This window comes from Heptranchias perlo, chromosome 8, assembly GCF_035084215.1.
Source record: "Heptranchias perlo isolate sHepPer1 chromosome 8, sHepPer1.hap1, whole genome shotgun sequence".
In the NCBI taxonomy this organism is placed as follows: Eukaryota; Metazoa; Chordata; class Chondrichthyes; order Hexanchiformes; family Hexanchidae; genus Heptranchias; species Heptranchias perlo.
Window position 1 is genome coordinate 71,688,975 of NC_090332.1, and position 17,579 is coordinate 71,706,553.

General features: G+C 45.9%; 1 protein-coding gene across 2 annotated transcripts in view; it reads right to left on the bottom strand.

Annotated features, from left to right (window-relative positions):
• Positions 1-1,072: 1,072 nt before the first annotated feature.
• LOC137324226 (cyclin-dependent kinase-like 4) overlaps positions 1,073-17,579 on the bottom strand; it is a 50,406-nt gene continuing 33,899 nt past the window's right edge. Inside the window, exons 4-9 of one of the 2 annotated variants that reach the window (XM_067988366.1) lie at positions 17,257-17,347; positions 15,751-15,948; positions 15,564-15,652; positions 13,302-13,358; positions 13,042-13,174; positions 1,073-1,285 (exon numbers count right to left, since the gene is read on the bottom strand). In XM_067988366.1, the coding sequence (XP_067844467.1) occupies positions 1,182-1,285; positions 13,042-13,174; positions 13,302-13,358; positions 15,564-15,652; positions 15,751-15,948; positions 17,257-17,347 (672 nt within the window). In that variant the 3' untranslated portion in view covers positions 1,073-1,181. Of the gene's footprint in view, positions 1,286-13,039; positions 13,175-13,301; positions 13,359-15,563; positions 15,653-15,750; positions 15,952-17,256; positions 17,348-17,579 lie in introns of both variants that reach the window. The other variant, XM_067988367.1, reaches the window with a different exon arrangement.

Below are 17,579 nucleotides of genomic sequence, written 5' to 3' on the forward strand. Positions count from 1 at the left end.
AGCCCAGCAGTCTGCGTATTAGCCAGCTGTAATCAGCAGCCAGTTACTAGAAGCGACTGTCCTGTCCACCACCACCAGCCAGTCCACAGCCAGCAGTTTGCAGCAACCCCCCAACTTCCAGTCCTGTGTAACATGCTGCAGTGTGTACCATCCACAGGATGCACTGCAGCAACTCGCTAAGGCTTCTTCGACAGCACCTCCCAAACCCGCGACCTCTACTACTTAGAAGGACAAGAGCAGCAGGCACATGGGAACAACACCACCTGCACGATCCCCTCCAAGTCACACACCATCCGGACTTGGAAATATATCACCGTTCCTTCATCGTCACTAGGTCAAAATCCTGGAACACCCTTCCTAACAGCACTGTGGGAGAACCTTCACCACACGGACTGCAGCGGTTCAAGAAGGCGGCTCACCACCACCTTCTCAAGGGCAATTAGGGATGGGCAATAAATGCCGGCCTCGCCAGCGACGCCCACATCCCATGAACGAATAAAAAAAAAACATCCAGGCCATTTAATTAAAAAGGGGGAGAAGTCTGAAAATGTGGTTGGTGAGATCCACAAGTTAGAATTCCCTCAAAAGCTGAAATTATTAATCTACTTAGTTCCTCCTTATAATGTGGCTCAGATGGACAAACATATCCTGTGTAACTGGTTCAAGGCATTGTATGACACTAAGCACATGAGGCTCCAAACACTTTTTCAAACAGTGAGCTGACATATCTGTTCCAAACCTTACCTCAAAAAGATGGAAAACTGATTTGCATGCTATTTGAAAACTTAGCTCTTGGTATTAAGATGTATCTGGATGGATGTCAGCTGAAAAGAGTTAGGCTCCACAGTTGAACAACCTGACAACACTTACTGTGCGTAAACAATCACGGACAAAATCCATGTCTATGGCGTCGCTCTGTCATGGAATTTAATTTGCATTTTTAATGCCACATTAAAAATTATCCACTTGGAGTCTAAGAAGTAAAAACAAGAAAACCTTAATATGAAACGTGGTTTGTTGTTTTTAATTAATGTATACACGAATCATATTTACAGAAAGTAAAACAAGGCAAAGTAATAGCTATGACACCATTTCACTCATATACAGAACCTTCATTGAATATGTTGCATCTAGATGTCTCTGTGTCACTTCATAACCATACTGAGTTTTGATAGGGATTGTTAGATGGTAGGAAGGTGATCAAACCGCTGCTGACGAACCTGTTTTCTGGGATCTGGTGCAGGAGACCCATTATAACCAGGGAGCTGAGGCAAAAGCTGATTTTAAAAATGACAAAACAAACTAATAAAAATGCCACAAGAGTTTGTGATGTGAGCCATAGGCCTCGTTTTTATCCCCCCTCCACCCTTCCTCCCACCCTCGACAGGCAGGAAAGGAGCGGGCGAGTTAAAATCTTGTAAATAGAAATCCCGCCTCACACCCATCGCGTTCCCGGCTGTCGTAATATTAACGGGGGCAATTCAGGCCCTTGACAAGGCTCCCGCTAAAAGCAAGTGGGGGCCAATTTAAGATGCAAAAGTCGCAGTCCGGTGATGTTAACGACACGGTGACATAATAATAAGGTCCATGGGGGTGGAGTCCCGCGCTGTCTGCTGCCTGGCAACAGCAACATGGCGGGAGGAGCCAATTGGCCAGAAGAAGCCACAGTAAGTCTTCGAAATTTCCTTCTGTTTGAACTCCTTGTCCACCGGGAGCAGGAGTGCTCCCCTCAGGCCCCACAAGGAGTCCTTAGGCCTTCCCAGTCCCGGCCTCCTCCCGATCGGAAAGGAAAGACCCTCCTCCCACTGAGTGCCAGGGACCATTCTTACAGGTTCCCAGCTGCAGCCAAATTCCTGCTGCTGCCCACTGGCCAGGTAGCGATCGGGCCGGGTGTTGGGCGGGATTCTGGGAAGTTTTATTTAAACGAGGCCCTGCCATTAAAATTGGTAGGGCCTCCACGTCCCTGAACCCTCCAGGATCACCGCTCACACGGACCGTTCCCTCCCCCTTCATAAAATTCGAGGCCATACAGTGACTGTCAAAACTTAATATTACTTATTCTATACAATGCATTAACACCCAAACAAAAGTAGGACAAGAGAGAATTTATTATTTTACTTGTACAAGTGGAAGAGCACCTCAAGACAATGGTTGAGGATACATCTTCGCTGAGTTCAAGAAACAGCTCACGTTTATACAGCTCAGTAACAACGCCCACCTGTCACAGAATATGGGCGTACACGTACATTCTTTATTGGCTCGGGTAGTTAGTCAATCAAAATAGGGAACCCACCCTTGAGTTCCCATAGCCATCTTGATATTTTGGACGCAGGCCTGGGAAAGTGCTTTTCCCTAAGAAACTGTCTTTATTATCAGTAAGTCTGTAGCTAGTCTCAAGGCTATATCGTAATTTATTCCTGTTAGTCAGCTACCTCTCTATCTAAGGGAGGACAGCTATCAGCATGAGAAAACTCAAAGTAATTACACAATTGTGCTTCTATGTGTTTTCGTGAGAAACTTTATTATGTGAGTTTAAGTGAATTAGCTGGTCAGTTAATATGGTCAAGTATCCCTTCATGCATTTCTATATTCGTGAGTTAGGTGTATTAGAGAGAGTTAATATGGTCAAGTATCCCTTTATGCATTTCCACAGACCACTTCTCAACCTTGGATCAGAATTTCCTGCAATTTAAGCAGAATGTGCATTTTGATTTTTGTGAGTCACAGCACAAATGAATTTTGCATTTTTTGATTGATTAAATGAATTATAGTTAAATATCCTTAATGTTTATATTTAGTCAGATGGATTTTTCTTAACCTAATTTGCTGAGACATTGATGTGTGGCAAAAAGTCCCATTCCTCAACTGGCCATTATTTACCAATGGTAAAAATGTTCCTGTACGTGTTATGTTGGAAACTGGAACTTAGGTAAAGGATTTGGTTGCACCTTGGACTTCAGTCATATCTCTGGAATATTGATTATTATTATCATGTTGGAACCTGCTTATTAACGCTCCAGCTAAAAAGAAGCTTTGTTATAATGACAAAGTGGGTCATTTTTAAGCAAATAGTTTCTGATTTTTAAGTAGCCCAGTACTTGGATCTAGCTCGTCTAAAGAGCTTTCTTAAAATCTTGTTGAAAGATACTTTATTTAAAAATAAAACTGCAATATACAATTTGTGTGCACACACTTACATTCTGTTTTTCCAACCTTGCACACAAATGAAGGGTTGCAAAGCATTCTGGGGAAGAGACTTTCTATGCCTCAATTAGGCCATCTTTGGTTGACTTCACATATTCTCCAATCTTACCACCTACTCTCTCAGTAAAGATTCCTGTTCAGTACAATGCAGCTCATTATCTGGGCCCAAAACATAGTCCATTGTGATAGAACTTAAATGGGTGGGTCGGGGTTCACCGAATTGGAAAGGTACCTAGACACAAGGGGAACACGCCTAAAAGAGATAGTGGACCAACTGATCCAAGGTCATCGCCATTCAGGTCAAGTCTGCCGTGGAGGTGGTGATCCGCCCCGATCAGACCTGCGCTCTACCTGGCAGGAAGATCTCTGATAGCCTGGCGTTACTCAGGGATATGATCGCCTACGTACAGGACAAGGGGGTGAACACCTGCCTCATCAGTTTGGACCAGGAGAAGGCCTTTGACAGAATATCACACACAAACATGATGCATGTCCTCTCCAAAATGGGGTTTGGGGAGGGAATCCGCAATTGGATTCAACTGCTCAACACAGACATCAGTAGCGCAGTTTCAATCAATAGGTGGGAATCAGAAAGCTTTCCGATCAAATCTGGAGTCAGGCAGGGCTGTCCTCCCTCCTCCGTCTTGTTCGTGAGTTGCATCGAACCCTTTGCCGAGTCCATCAGGAGGGATGCGGGCATAAGAGGGGTGATGATCCCAGGCAGCGGAGGCACTCAGGTCAAGGCCTCCCTGTACATGGACGACGTCTGCTGCTCGGATCAGCTGTCGGTCCGCAGATTGATGAGCATCTGCGACCAGTTTGAACGGACCTCGGGGGCCAGGGTAAATTGTAGCAAGAGCGAGGCCATGTTCTTTGGGAACTGGACCGACCAATCCTTTGTCCCCTTCACCGTCAGGTTGGATTATCCGAAGGTGCTGGGGATCTGGTTCGGGGGGGCCGGGGCGTGCACCAAAAACTGGGAGGAGCGTATTGCCAAGGTCAAGAAGAAACTGGGACTGTAGGATCGACGATCCCTCTCGATCGTGGGCAAGAACCTGGTCATCAGGGTGCGAGATGCTCTCGGTGTTGCTGTACGTGGCGCAGGTCTGGCCCATACCTCGCTCCTGCGCCGCGACAGTCACCCGAGCCATCTTCCACTTTATCTGGAGATCAAAAATGGACCGTGTCCGCAGGGACACGATGTACAAATCTCCGGAGAAAGGGGGGAAAGGCGTGCCCAACGTGGCCCACATCCTGATGGCGACTTTCGTGTGCGGCTGCATCAAGCTGTGCATAGACCCTCGGTACGCAAACACAAAGTGTCACTACATGCTGAGGTTCTACCTGTCCCTGGTGTTGAGAAGGATGGGCCTGGCCACGCTGCCACGGAACTCTCCGTCCAGTTGGACCGTTCCGTCCCACCTGTCCTTCGTTGAAAAGTTTATGCAAAAAAACACCTTTGACCACAAGGCGATCAGCAAGTGGTCCGCATGTAACGTTCTTGAGACCCTGCGGGAAAAGGAGATGGTGAATCCTGTCGGTTGCTTCCCCGAGCAGACTGTCAAAGTCATTTGGCAGAACGCCTCATCACCAGGTCTTTCAAATAAGCACCAAGGCGTAGCTTGGCTGGTGGTGAGAAGGGCCCTTCCCGTCAGATCCTTCATGTACTCCCGGACTCTCAGCGCCACCGCGCGCTGTCCCCGAGGATGCTGCGGTGGAGATGAGACTCTCACCCATCTCCTTCTGGAATGTGCCTTTGCAAAGAAGGTCTGGAGAGTGATGCAGTGGTATCTGTCCAGGTTCATCCCGAGCAGTTCCGTAACATAGGACTCTGTGCTCTACGGGCTGTTCCCGGGGACGCATGCCGAGACAGACATCAACTGCTGCTGGAAGACCATCAACTCAGTGAAACCCTTTGGTCTGCCCAAAACTTGCTGGTCTTCCAGTGCAAGGAACTGTCCTCGACTGAGTGTTGCAGACTTGCACATTCCAGGGTCCAGGTCTCTGTGCTGAAGGACGCACTGAAGCTGGGTGCAGCTGCCGCAAAGGCTCTGTGGGGAAAGGCAACCATTTAGAGACCTCCTGCCATTGTATACCGAGGGGCTGCAATCAGGGAAAAACACCTTGGGCAGAATGTAAAATACAAATTTATGTAATGTACTTGTGATGAATCTGTGATGAATCTGTAATCAATAATCTGTATTGATTGTAATGCAATGAGGCACCCTAGAGTGTCATGAACTGTAATTATAAACGATGTGTAACTGTATTGTTGGAATCATATTTGAACTGTACTTTATGTATCTTGCATATTGTGTACTTTTGAAATGTGATATAACTGTATTGTACGTATTGTTGCAAATTTTATGAATAAACTTTGTTGCTTTGTGCAGTGGCAGTATTGTAGCCGATGAGGATTAACTGGCAGGGGAGATCCCACAATCAAGAAGGTGCCAGATTAAGTAGGATCAGCTATTACCAGTTTAAGCTTTGCTGACATAGAGGTGGATCCTCATGCTGGTCAGAGACTGGTCTAACACTTTTTTCCAGTAGAGTGAAAATTAAATTGCAGCGGACATGGCGACATGGGCTACCCGAGCACCTGGGCACGGGGTGCGAAATACCGTCAGAGAGTGGTCGTCACAAAACGTTCTCAGCGTCCTGCAAGGAACGGAGAGGGTGGACTCGATCGGTTTCTTGCCCAACCAGACGGTTGATGCCATGTGGCAGAACGTCTCGTCGCTGGAACTGACCGACAGGCACCAGGATGTAGCCAGGATGGTGGTGAGAAAGGCCCTCCCAGTGCGGTCCTTCCAACACACATGGAACCTCAGCGCTACTGCGAGCTGCCCTCGAGGCTGCAGCGGGGAGGAGGCTGTCATCCACCTCCTGATGGGCTGCCCCTTTGCGCAGAGGCTGTGGACAGAGATGCATTGGTATCTGTCCCAGTTCATCCCAGTTTGGTAACACAGGACGCTGTGCTCTATGGACTGTTCCCCGGGACGCACACCGAGACAGATATCACCTGCAGTTGGAAGACCGTCAACTCGGTGAAGGAGGCCCTTTGGTCCGCCCGAAACATGCTGGTCTTCCAACTGAAGGAGCTGTCCATGACCAAGTGTTGCCGACTGGCACATTCTAAGGTGCAGGATTATGTGCTGTGGGAAGCACTGACGCAAGATGCGCCTTATGCAAAGGCTCTATGGGGAAAGGCCGCCACATAAGGCTACCCAACCTTGTATTGTACACCATGAGTTACAAGAAATACTGTGTTTGAATTGTAATAATGAGATCGCTTTGTGTACAATCTGCAGTGTTTTTGGTTTGAATTGTACTGGTTTGGAATTGTGATATTTACATTGAACAGTGAGTACCTTCAAATTCTATGAAATAAAGTATATTCTGAAATTTAAAAAAATCTTCTGCCTGTAAGGCTTCCCGAGGAGTGGATTCTTTGCGTGACCTACAGAGATGTTGCAGGATGCCTGAAGATGCTCCAGGCCTTCAAGGAGAAGGGGAAGGAAGCGTCGTTGTCGCTTCTGACTGCGGAGCTGCTCCTCGAGCTCCCACAGGAGAAGGAACGAACAATGACAGTCTACATGTTCAAACCGCATGTGCCTGTCATGGATGTGCTGATGCTCCTCTGGAGATACGTGGACGGAGCAGATTGGAGCATCGACATCGAGGACATGTTCAGGATGTGGATGAGCAAGAGAAGCATCAAGGTGAGGCTGAGGGAGGATGACGAGGGAAACATCGCTCACCTCCCCTCAAGTTTCATGATTGGGAGGAGTTGCGGGTACGTGGTGTACCAGGGGCAGCCCAGAGTGTGAGACTCCTGCAGCAAACCCGGGCATGAAGCGGCTTCCTGCATGGCGGTGATCTGCAGGAACTACAGGAAGGAGGACCACCAGACACTGGACTGTCAGGAGGCCAAGTGCTGCAACGTGTGTGGAGATGCTGGTCACCTGTACAAGACCTGCTCAAACCACAGACACAGCAACACACAGGCAGCGAGGGGCGAGGCGACGCAGGAGAAGAGGGCAGCAGTTATGGCTGCCCCAAAGGAGGCCAGAACCCTCCCCCCCGCCATGACCCCCGTGAAAGAGCCAACGACCAGGAGGACAAAGAGCAGGAAGGGAGAGTCGAGGAAACCAACCAAACCCCGACACTCAACCTCGAGACTCTCCCTGAGCACACAGAGTCAATGGAAGGTGAACCAGAGACGGAAGAAGGATGGACCACACAGGAAAAGAGAAAGAGGAAGTCCTGTAGCAGCAGAGGAACTGGCGCCAAAGGTGGGACCAGCAGCAAGAGGTGCTTAAAGTCCCCAACCGACAACAGTGGCCACTCCTTGGCTGATGAATAGGAAAAAGTGGGGAGACCCAGCTATCCTCAAAGGAATGGCAAAACACGACAGTGACCAGTGACACACACAGCACACTCTAGCTCCAGGAACCTGGGTGCAGTAACACGCAGCTCTGGGGCATCGGGAGCAGCGACGTGCCCAGTGCATCCCAACTCTGGGACACCAGGAGAAGCGACACGGAGAGCAACATCTCTCAACACCAGGCAACCAGGAGCAGCACAACGGTTGTGGAGAGCGAACCACCAGCGCAGGCCGAGGAGCCGGACTCAGTCGTGGACCTCATGGGCACAACCCCCAGGAGACCCCGCCAACGACCCCTGAGCACAGACACTCCCCCATAGGAGGACAGACCTCGATCCTCAGCCCAAGGAACATCCAACAGATCATGCACACCACGCAAATGCAGAATCTGGACCAAGGGATGGAAACAGAGGTAACGTAGAACACGGATTGATATAATTGTAGGACCCTAATTCTGCTGCGACCCTGAAGTACCTGTCCGGGGTCAAGGGGGACCTGCTGTTCTTGCAGAAGTGCGGAATACTGCACCTCAGCAACTACCGGCAGTGGTCACACATGTGGACCCAGAGGCAATCGATCTGGTCAAGAGGCAACGAAAGTCGTGACTCGGGCCTGGGGATTCTGCTGCGAGGAGGTCATTCACCATCACCGAGGTCAAGGAGATGGTGGGGGGCCACCTGCTCGTTGCAGATGTTCTGTATGAGAATGCCCTGTTCCGACTGATCAATGTGTACGCCCCAACCCTCAAGAGCAAGTGGCTGGAGGTCTTCCAGCATTTCCCGATGCTGTTGGCGTTCTCCAGGCCGATCGTTCTCGCTGGAGACTTCAACTGCATCATCAATGCGGCTGGATGATCCAACAGGGCCAACGGAATACTGGAGGCCACGTCCAAACTTCTGATGCAAGCGGTGAAAGACGCAAAGCTTTGCAACATTTTCAGCAACTCTGCAGACGGAACATCTGGTCAAGACCAGACAGGTCTCTCCGTTCCAGGATAGACTTCCTATTTGTATCCCCAACGCTAAAGGTCAGATCCACTGACGTCCAGCCATTGTTCTTCTCTGACCACTGCCTCTTACTGGCCGAATATCAATTGCAGGAGGACCAGAAGGTGAACAAGGGGATATGGAAGCTGAACGTGAGACTGTTGACCCTGGAGAACATCGAGGAATTAAAGAGGGATTACACAGGTTGGAGGACCGTGAAATCCCTCTTCGACTCCACGGTGCACTGGCAGGAAACGATCAAGGCCAACATCAAGAGGTTCTTCATCCTCAAGGGTGTTCAGAAGGCAAGGGAGAAACAGAGGGAATTATACCAGCTCCAGAAAAGCATGCAGGGTCTGCTCCAGCTGCAGTCGATGGGGGTCGATTTTGGGGAGGAGCTCAAAGAGGCGAAGGGCCAGCAAGCCTCACTCTTCACCTCCGAGGCCTCAAAGTTCATCTTCCAATCCAGAGTCCGCTCCATGGAGCAGGACGAGAAGTGCTCGCATTGCTTCTTCCAGAAGCTGCACAGAGAGACTTCTGTGATCAGCAGCCTGAAGGAGGAAGACAGCTCGGTGACATCTTCGCAGGCCGACATACTGAGGATCAGCAAGTCCTTTTATGCCGGGCTGTGTGACACGAAGCCCACAGACAGCACGGCCTCCCAGTCCTTCCTGCCCTCTATCACGGAAATCTTAGAGGACAGAAAGTGGGAGAGCCTGGATCAGCCACTGACTTTGGACGAGCTGACAAAGGATGTCCGGTCCTTTGAGAAGAGTAGAACTCCCGGAAACGATGGCTTACCGGATGAGTTGAATTCAGCTCTGTGAGACTGGATAGACCTGGACCTGCTGGAAGTGTATGAGGGTATGCTTCTGGCAGGCAGCATGTCAGAGTCCATGAGGAAAGGCATCATCACCCTCATCTATAAGTGGAAGGGGGAGAGGGAAGAAATCAGAAATTGGCGACCCATTTCTTTGCTAAATGTCGACTACAAGATTCTGTCTAAGGCCGTCGCCAACAGGCTCAAGTCTGCTCTGGAGCTGGCGATGGAGCTGAGAGCATTGGATTTGTCACCTCAAGACTCAACCATTCCATTGCTCTCCTGGCCGGCCTCCGATGCTCCACCGTCTGTAAACTTCAGCTCATCCAAAACTCTGCAACCCGTATCCTTTTACACACCAAGCCCCACTCATAGTAGTAGTCAGGTACAAAAAATAATCAAAAAGGCTAATGGAATGTTAGCCTTTATAACTAGAGGGCTATTATATAAAGGGGAGGAAGTTTTGCTGCAGCTATACAAAGCCCTGGTTAGGCCACACCTGGAGTACTGTGTACAGTTCTGGGCACTACACCTTAGAAAGGATATATTGGCCTTGGAAGGAGTGCAGTGAAATTCACCAGAATGTTACCGGGGCTCCAAGGGTTAAATTACGAGGAGCGATTACATAAACTAGGCTTGCATTCTCTGGAATACAGGTGGTTAAGGGTGATCTGAATGAGGTTTTTAGGATTTTGAAAAGAATTGATAGGGTAGATAGAGAGAAACTTTTTCCGCTGGTCGGGGTATCTAAGACAAGGGGACATATCAGAGCCAGGCCATTCAGGAGAGAACTTAAGAAACACTTTTTCACGCAAAGGGTGGTAGAAGTGTAGAACTCTCTCCCACAAAAAGCAGTAGATACTAGCTCAATCCATAATTTTAAATCTGAGAACATAACAACATAAGATATGGGAACAGGAGTAGGCCATATGGCCCCTCGAGCCTGCTCCGCCATTCAGTAAGATCATGGCTGATCTTCAACCTCAACTCCACTTTCCCACCTGATCCCCATATCCCTTGATTCCCCTAGTGTCCAAAAATCTATCGATCTCAGTCTTGAATATACTCAATAACTGAGCAACCACAGCCTTCTGGAGTAGAGAATTCCAAACATTCACAACCCTCTGAGTGAAGAAATCTTTCCTCATCTCAGCCCTAAATGGCCAATCCCTTATCTTGAGACTATGACCCCTAGTTCTAGACTCTCCAGCTTGGAGAAACAGTCTCTCCGCATCTAACTGTCAAGCCCTCTAAGAATTTTATACATTTCAATGTATTCAATATACTTTTCATTCTTTTAAACTCCAGAGAATATAGGCCCACAGAATCTCTCCTCATAGGACAACCCTCTCATCCTAGGAATCAATCTAGTGAACCTTTGTTGCACTCCCTCTAAGGCAAGTATATCCTTCCTTATGTAAGGAGACCAAAACTGAACATAGTACTCCAGGTGTGGTCTCACCAGAGCCTTATATAATTGCAGCAAGACTTCCTTACTCTTATACTCCAACCCCCTTGCAATAAAGGCTAACATACCATTTGCCTTCCTAATTGCTTGCTGTACCTGCATGTTAACTTTTTGTGATTCGTGTACACCCAAATCCCTCTGACTACCAAGATTTCTTAATTTCTCACATTTAAAAAATATTCTGCTTTTCTATTCTTCCTACCCAAGTGGATAATCTCACATTTCCCCACATTATCCTCCATCTGCCACCTTCTCGCCCAATCACTTAACCTGTCTATATCCCATTGCAGCCTCTTTGCGTCCTCCTCACAACTTACCTTCCCACCTAACTTTGTATCATCAGCAAACTTGGATACATTACACTCGGTCCCCTCATCTAAGTCATTGATACATATTGTAAACAGCTTAGGCCCAAGCACTGATCCTTGTGGCACCTCACCAGTTACATCCTGCCAACCCAAAAATGACCCGTTTATTCCTACTCTCTGTTTTCTATCCGTTAACCAATCCTCAATCGATGCTAATATATTACTCCCAATCCCATGAGCCATAATCTTGTGTAACAACCTCTCGGTGGCACCTTATCGAATGCCTTTTGAAAATCCAAATATACTACATCCACTGGTTCCCCCTTATCTACCCTGCTAGTTACACCCTCAAAAAATTCTATTAGATTTGTCAAACACAATTTCCCTTTCATAAAACCGTTTTGACTCTGCCTAATCATATTATGCTTTTCTAAGTGCCCTGATACTACGTCCTTAATGATAGATTCTAGCATTTTCCCTACTACTGATGTCAGGCTAACTGGCCTATAGTTTCCTGTTTTCACTCTCCCTCCTTTTTTGAATAGCAGGGTTGCATTTGCTACCTTCCAATCCATGGGGATCATTCTAGAATTTAAGCTTTTAGTTCCATTAATTTCTCCAGATAGATTTTTGCTAGCCAAGGGTATTAAAGAATATGGAGCCAAAGCGGGTGGATAGAGTTAGGATACAGATCAGCCATGATCTCATTGAATGGCAGAACAGGTTCGAGTGGCTGAATGGTCTACTCCTGTTCCTACGTTCACCCATCATCCCTGTGCTTGTTGACCTACATTGGCTCCCTGTTCCCCAATGCCTTAAATTTAAAATTCTCATCCTCATGTTTAAATCCTTTCATGGCTTCATCCCTCCCTCTCTCTGTTACCTGCTTGGGCCTACAACCCTCTGAGAGCACTGCATTCCTCCGACACTGGCCTCTTGTGCAACTTCCAGTCCCTTCGCCCCACCATTGGCGACCGTGCCTTCAGTCATCCTACGGTCTAGAATCCCCTCTCTCCACTTCTTTCTCATCTTTTAAGACCCTCCTTAAAATTCAACTCTTTGGCCAAGCTTTTAGTCATCCCCCAGCCCCCCCCCCCCCCACAATATCTCCTTCTTTGGCTCAGTGTCCATTTTTGTCTGATTACGTACCTGTAAAGCACTGTGGGATGCTTTTCTATGTTAAAGCGCTGTATAAATGCAAGTTGTTGCTGTTTGTAAAGAAATAAATAAGCCAACTACAAAATTAAGTACATATATGTTGAAAGTACACCTTCAGTTAAATGTCAAGGCGCTGGTGTTGGTACTAAGTGACTAAATGTGCGTTACTAAGGCATATAAAGACCGGGTCCAGGTCTACGTCAGCACACCCAAGTGAGAGAGTGACAAAGGTTAGCCAGAGTTGTTGTTCCTGATTGCCATCCAGTGACCTTGTAAGTGCACATTAGGAGAAAGACAGGACTTCACTTGATGATGCCCCCTATGGTAGAATAGCCTGTTAGGACTCACTGGGTAGGCTTGCACATGAATAATAGCTACTTGGGTGAGGAGGCTGCTGACACTTGTGGAATCATGTTCAGCATGATTCAATGCATTCAGGAGGGAGGAGAGTAAGTTGGAAATAAAAAATAATACCGCAGAGGAATAGAGCATTTCACTGCCATTACAGAATGTACACTTAGACCCGTGAAAGTAAATTTTACCTCATAATTTGTATTTAATTTTAATACTTTAAAGCATATTGTTTTATTTTCTTTCATGTTATTTAAATTTAATTCTATTTCTCCCCCATTCCATTTCTTTTTGTAGCCACGCTTAATATCAGCTTAATATGATAAACTGGGCAAACAGCAGCTCAATCTGTACCTGCTGTCTTTTTCGATTCCGGCCATCAAGGCACTGCCTGGATTTTTCATTTTCATCTCGATATAAATCAAAGTACCGGTTTTCAAGCAACTCTTCACAACTACATCTGTCCTTTGGATCCATTTTCAAACAACTCTGAATTAAAATGGACTCAAACAGTTATTTGCTACCGGAATAAACAATTCTGAAAAAACAAATGCCTTTAAAAGAAGTAAATATACAAGTACTGCACATACTACTGAAGGCAGTGGATACTTCTCACCTTCATGAAAGTCAGAGCATCAGGGTTTATGTTTGGAAACTTCTCTTCTAGAGGTTCCTAAAAAAGCAGAAAGTTTCTCTATAATATGTAAGATTTACTGAATAGTAAGGAAAGCAACATGTAAACTTTTTCAGCAAGCTCTTAATATTTATATAAATGGTACTATGAAAAATATCTATTAATGGTTTCAGAAAAAAATAGTCTACATAAGCCTGTTACAATTCCCTAAAACTCAAGGTCAAATTCTGGATAAAAGCACTCAGGTAGGAGTGATTTGTTTTTAAATTACCTCATTTTTTTCTCTTTCTTTCTCAAGAGGGCTGACTCAGGTTGCAGTGTAGTTCCACATATGCTGAAACCAATTGTAACACCTTAGTGATTCCAACCTCCTGGTCTATAAAGCTCAGTCCCAATACAGGCAATGCACTTAACAAATAAGGTATCAGGCCAGCCAAAACCTTATTTGTTTAAGGTATTTTAAAAACTCAGATGAGTGTAGCTCTCTCCCCAGTGGCCTAATGGGTAAAGTATCGGCTGGTTTATTTATATGGGCCCGATGGTCCCAGGTTTGACTACCTGTCGGTTTTGAGTTGAATGATTGCAGCTGGAGACCTACAACTGGCCTCACACTCTTGGGCTCCGGAAGGCGGTGGGAAATTAATTCCTGCTGCCAGTTACAGTCCAGCAACCTCCGGTGGAAAATAGGCATTGGGATGGTTTCCGGATTTGGCTTGGCTCTGAAGGTTCCCCATGACCAAACAGTGTGCTGACACTCACTGCTAGGCTTATACAAGAAAAAACTTGAGCAAAGTACCGGAGAGCTGCCAGTGCCCATTAAATTGTACCCCAGCTAGTGGTGCCAATGTATTCAGGACAGAAGGGGAGAAAGAAGTGAAAGAAGGGAAGTTACTAGCTAGTTTTTAAAAATACTGATCTACCTAGTACCCCAATGGGGCACTGCATGTGTGGTATTAAACCATATGGAGCATGAAAATCCCAGGCTTAATCTCTCGTCTGTGCTGAGTTAGCTGATCTCAGCCTGAATGGTGATGGGAAGCCTCAATTGGCCTCAATAAAAGAATTGTAAACAATTTTACAACACCAAGTTATAGTCCAGCAATTTTATTTTAAATTCACAAGCTTTCGGAGGCTTCCTCCTTCGTCAGGTAAATGTTCAGGAGCTCCTTGAAGCCTACGCATTTATACATCACAGAACAATACATGGTGTTTACAGACTGCCCCTGCAACTGCCCGTTGCCAAGGCAATCACCGTGTTCAGACAGAGAGGTGTCACCTGCAGAACCCCCGAATACACATTCAACAAAAAAACAAACAGGAAAAAAAAACACAGAGAGAGGCAGAAACATCCGGAAGGCAGAGAAAGCCAGCAAATGACCCATTATATTAAAAACAGATAACATTTGTTCGCTGGTGGGGTAACGTGTAGCGTGACATGAACCCAAGATCCCGGTTGAGGCCGTCCTCATGGGTGCAGAACTTGGCTATCAATTTCTGCTCGACGATTTTGCGTTGTCGTGTGTCTCGAAGGCCGCCTTGGAGTACGCTTACCCGAAGGTCGGTGGATGAATGTCCATGACGGCATCTCCACATCAATAAAAGAAAGCTTTGATGCTGCTCAGGATCAAGTGACTTGCTGACATTGACTGTCTACGCCCAAGTAGGTAGGATAGCCACTTAAATATAGGGGACAGTGTGCCCATGGAACTTAACCTCTTGAATGAATTACTACCGTATGGACAGGAAAAGAAAATTAAGAGCATAAAAAAATAACTGCAGGAGATATTCATATCTTAATTGGCTTTTTCTAACCCCTGCCTCTCCCTTCCACTCACTCCCCTCCCCCCACTGGAGGCATCACTCAGCATGGAGCCACTCTACTGACATCAGCAACAATGCCCATCAGTGAGAGGCAAGACCCAGAGGGAGGGAGAGAGAGAGAGAGAGAGAGAGAGCTGCTGCCTGACATGTTGAGTGTTTCCTGCATTTTCTGTTTTTGTTCCGGAGAGAGAGATAGAAGCAGATCTAATGGTGGGGGAAAGGTTAGGGAGAGAGGTTAAAACTATGCATATCTCTCGCTAAGTAGTTTAAATGTTTCCACTACACCAAGGTGGGAAGTACTAATTAAAGTACTTCCTTATCCTTTAAAATGGGAATATTTGTATTGCTATTATGTGATTCACAAGTTCATTTGTATTGTCAAAAAGATGTAATAGTTGTTATCTTCTGTACTGCACAGCTTACCATATCCTCAGGGTCTGGCTCAGGTATACTAACACCCAGGAAAAATTGGTTATTCCGGAATACATGCTCGTGTCTTGGGATAAGATTATCTAAAAAAAAAAGGTCTAAATTATGCAATAAACATTACATATACACCACAGTCATGTTAACAGAAAGTAAATGATTACAAGATGATAGACTAGTTTACCCAGAGTCCTTATTATCAAGTAGATTTGGTCCACATCCGATTTCCCAGGCCATAATGCCTGCCCAGACACCAGCTCTGCAAAGACAGTACCTACAGCCCAGATATCTACTGAAGTCCCATGCTGTGTATCTCCCACAAGCAGCTCAGGTGCTCGGTACCATCGGGTTGCTATGTAGTCTGTGTAATCATCTCCCGGACCTGCTGTTGGGGAAAAATAAAATTCATAAAACTTCACGCAAAATATGGTCTCTTCAGATCTTGGATGGTTCCATCTGTGATCTGAAGATTTACTTTCCGCCGCTGGTATGCTCATAAAGGCGAGGAACTAACAATTGTTTTTAAAAATCACAAACCAAAAACTAAATAATTATATGTGAAGATATTTTTAAATCACTTGACTACAAAGTCATACTACTACAATTCAAAGGCTATTCTTACTCAAGTAAACAGTAAATGGTTTGTCAGTTTACACAAATATCTGTAGGATTTCTTTATTTTAGGTATCTCGCCATTCTATTTTTGCTTTAGGATCCAATGCTTGGGTAGTTTTTTTAAGGTTGCGTTACCCTCCAATTTTTCCCCGACTTCTCTCTCATTTTAATTTTCTAGGTGACACGTGTTGTGTAGCTGCAAGTGCAAGTAGATAACCTGCACCCAGGCACCCACCAGCCTGTGCTGTCCATGAACTGGATGCTAGGAGGCACCTACAAATGAGCCATATTTTATTTGATTGCTTTCCAATAGCGCTTGCTAGAGTACGCATGTCTGGACATCGGGTGGAGACATAAGTGAACTAGGTTGTGAGGGTATTGCCAGGACTGGAGAATTTTAGCTATGAGGAAAGATTAGATAGGCTGGAGTTGTTTTCTTTGGAGCAGAGGAGGCTGCGGGGAGATTTAATTGAGGTGTATAAAATTATGAGGGGCCTAGATAGAGTGGATCGGAAAAACCTATTTCCCTTACCAGAGAGGTCAATAACCAGGAGGCATAGATTTAAAATAGTTGGTAGAAGGATTAGAGGGGAGTTGAGGAAAAATGTTTTCACCCAGAGCGTGGTGGGAGTCTGGAACTCTGACTGAAAGTGTGGTAGAAGCAGAAACCCTCATCGCATTTAAAGGGTACTCGGATATGCACTAGAAGTGCCGCAACCTACAAGGCTACGGACCAAGAGCTGAAAAGTGGGATTAGGCTGGATGACTCTTTTTCGGCTGGCACAGACACGATGGGCCGAATAGCCTCCTTCTGCGCTGTAAATTTCTATGATTCTATGCTGACACTCACCTTTCAGTTTCACGTGAAAAATGGACAAGGTGGAGCCTTACCCCAGAACAGGTGCCAGCTTGAGGCAAGAAGGGATGATTAGGGACAGAAAATTAGAAATAAAAAAATTAAAGAAAGGAAAAAACCCTCAAAATTGAAACAGATTGAGTTTTTTATATGTACAATGCTGTGTCAACATAAAAATATCTTATTAATCTATGATGTTCAAAGTAAAAAATGACATACTCTGTATCCTAGCAAATCCAAAGTCACACAACTTGATAACCCCTTGTTTAGTAATCAGAATGTTTTCTGGCTTGACATCTCTGTGAATACACTGGAAAAGGAGCAAGAAATTAAAAAGAAAAATCTGGTTAGTTTTGTCCACATGAAACTTTAATTCAAGTGTGTAAATACTCAGTTCATCAAAATTGAGTAAATTAATTTTGAATATTAAAATTATTTTAAAACTAGGCACAATTACAATAAGTTGACAATTAATGCTTAGTGTGCTGCTCACAGCATTTGTTATGCTAACCGTACACGGTTCCCTTTTGTTCAGGGGATAA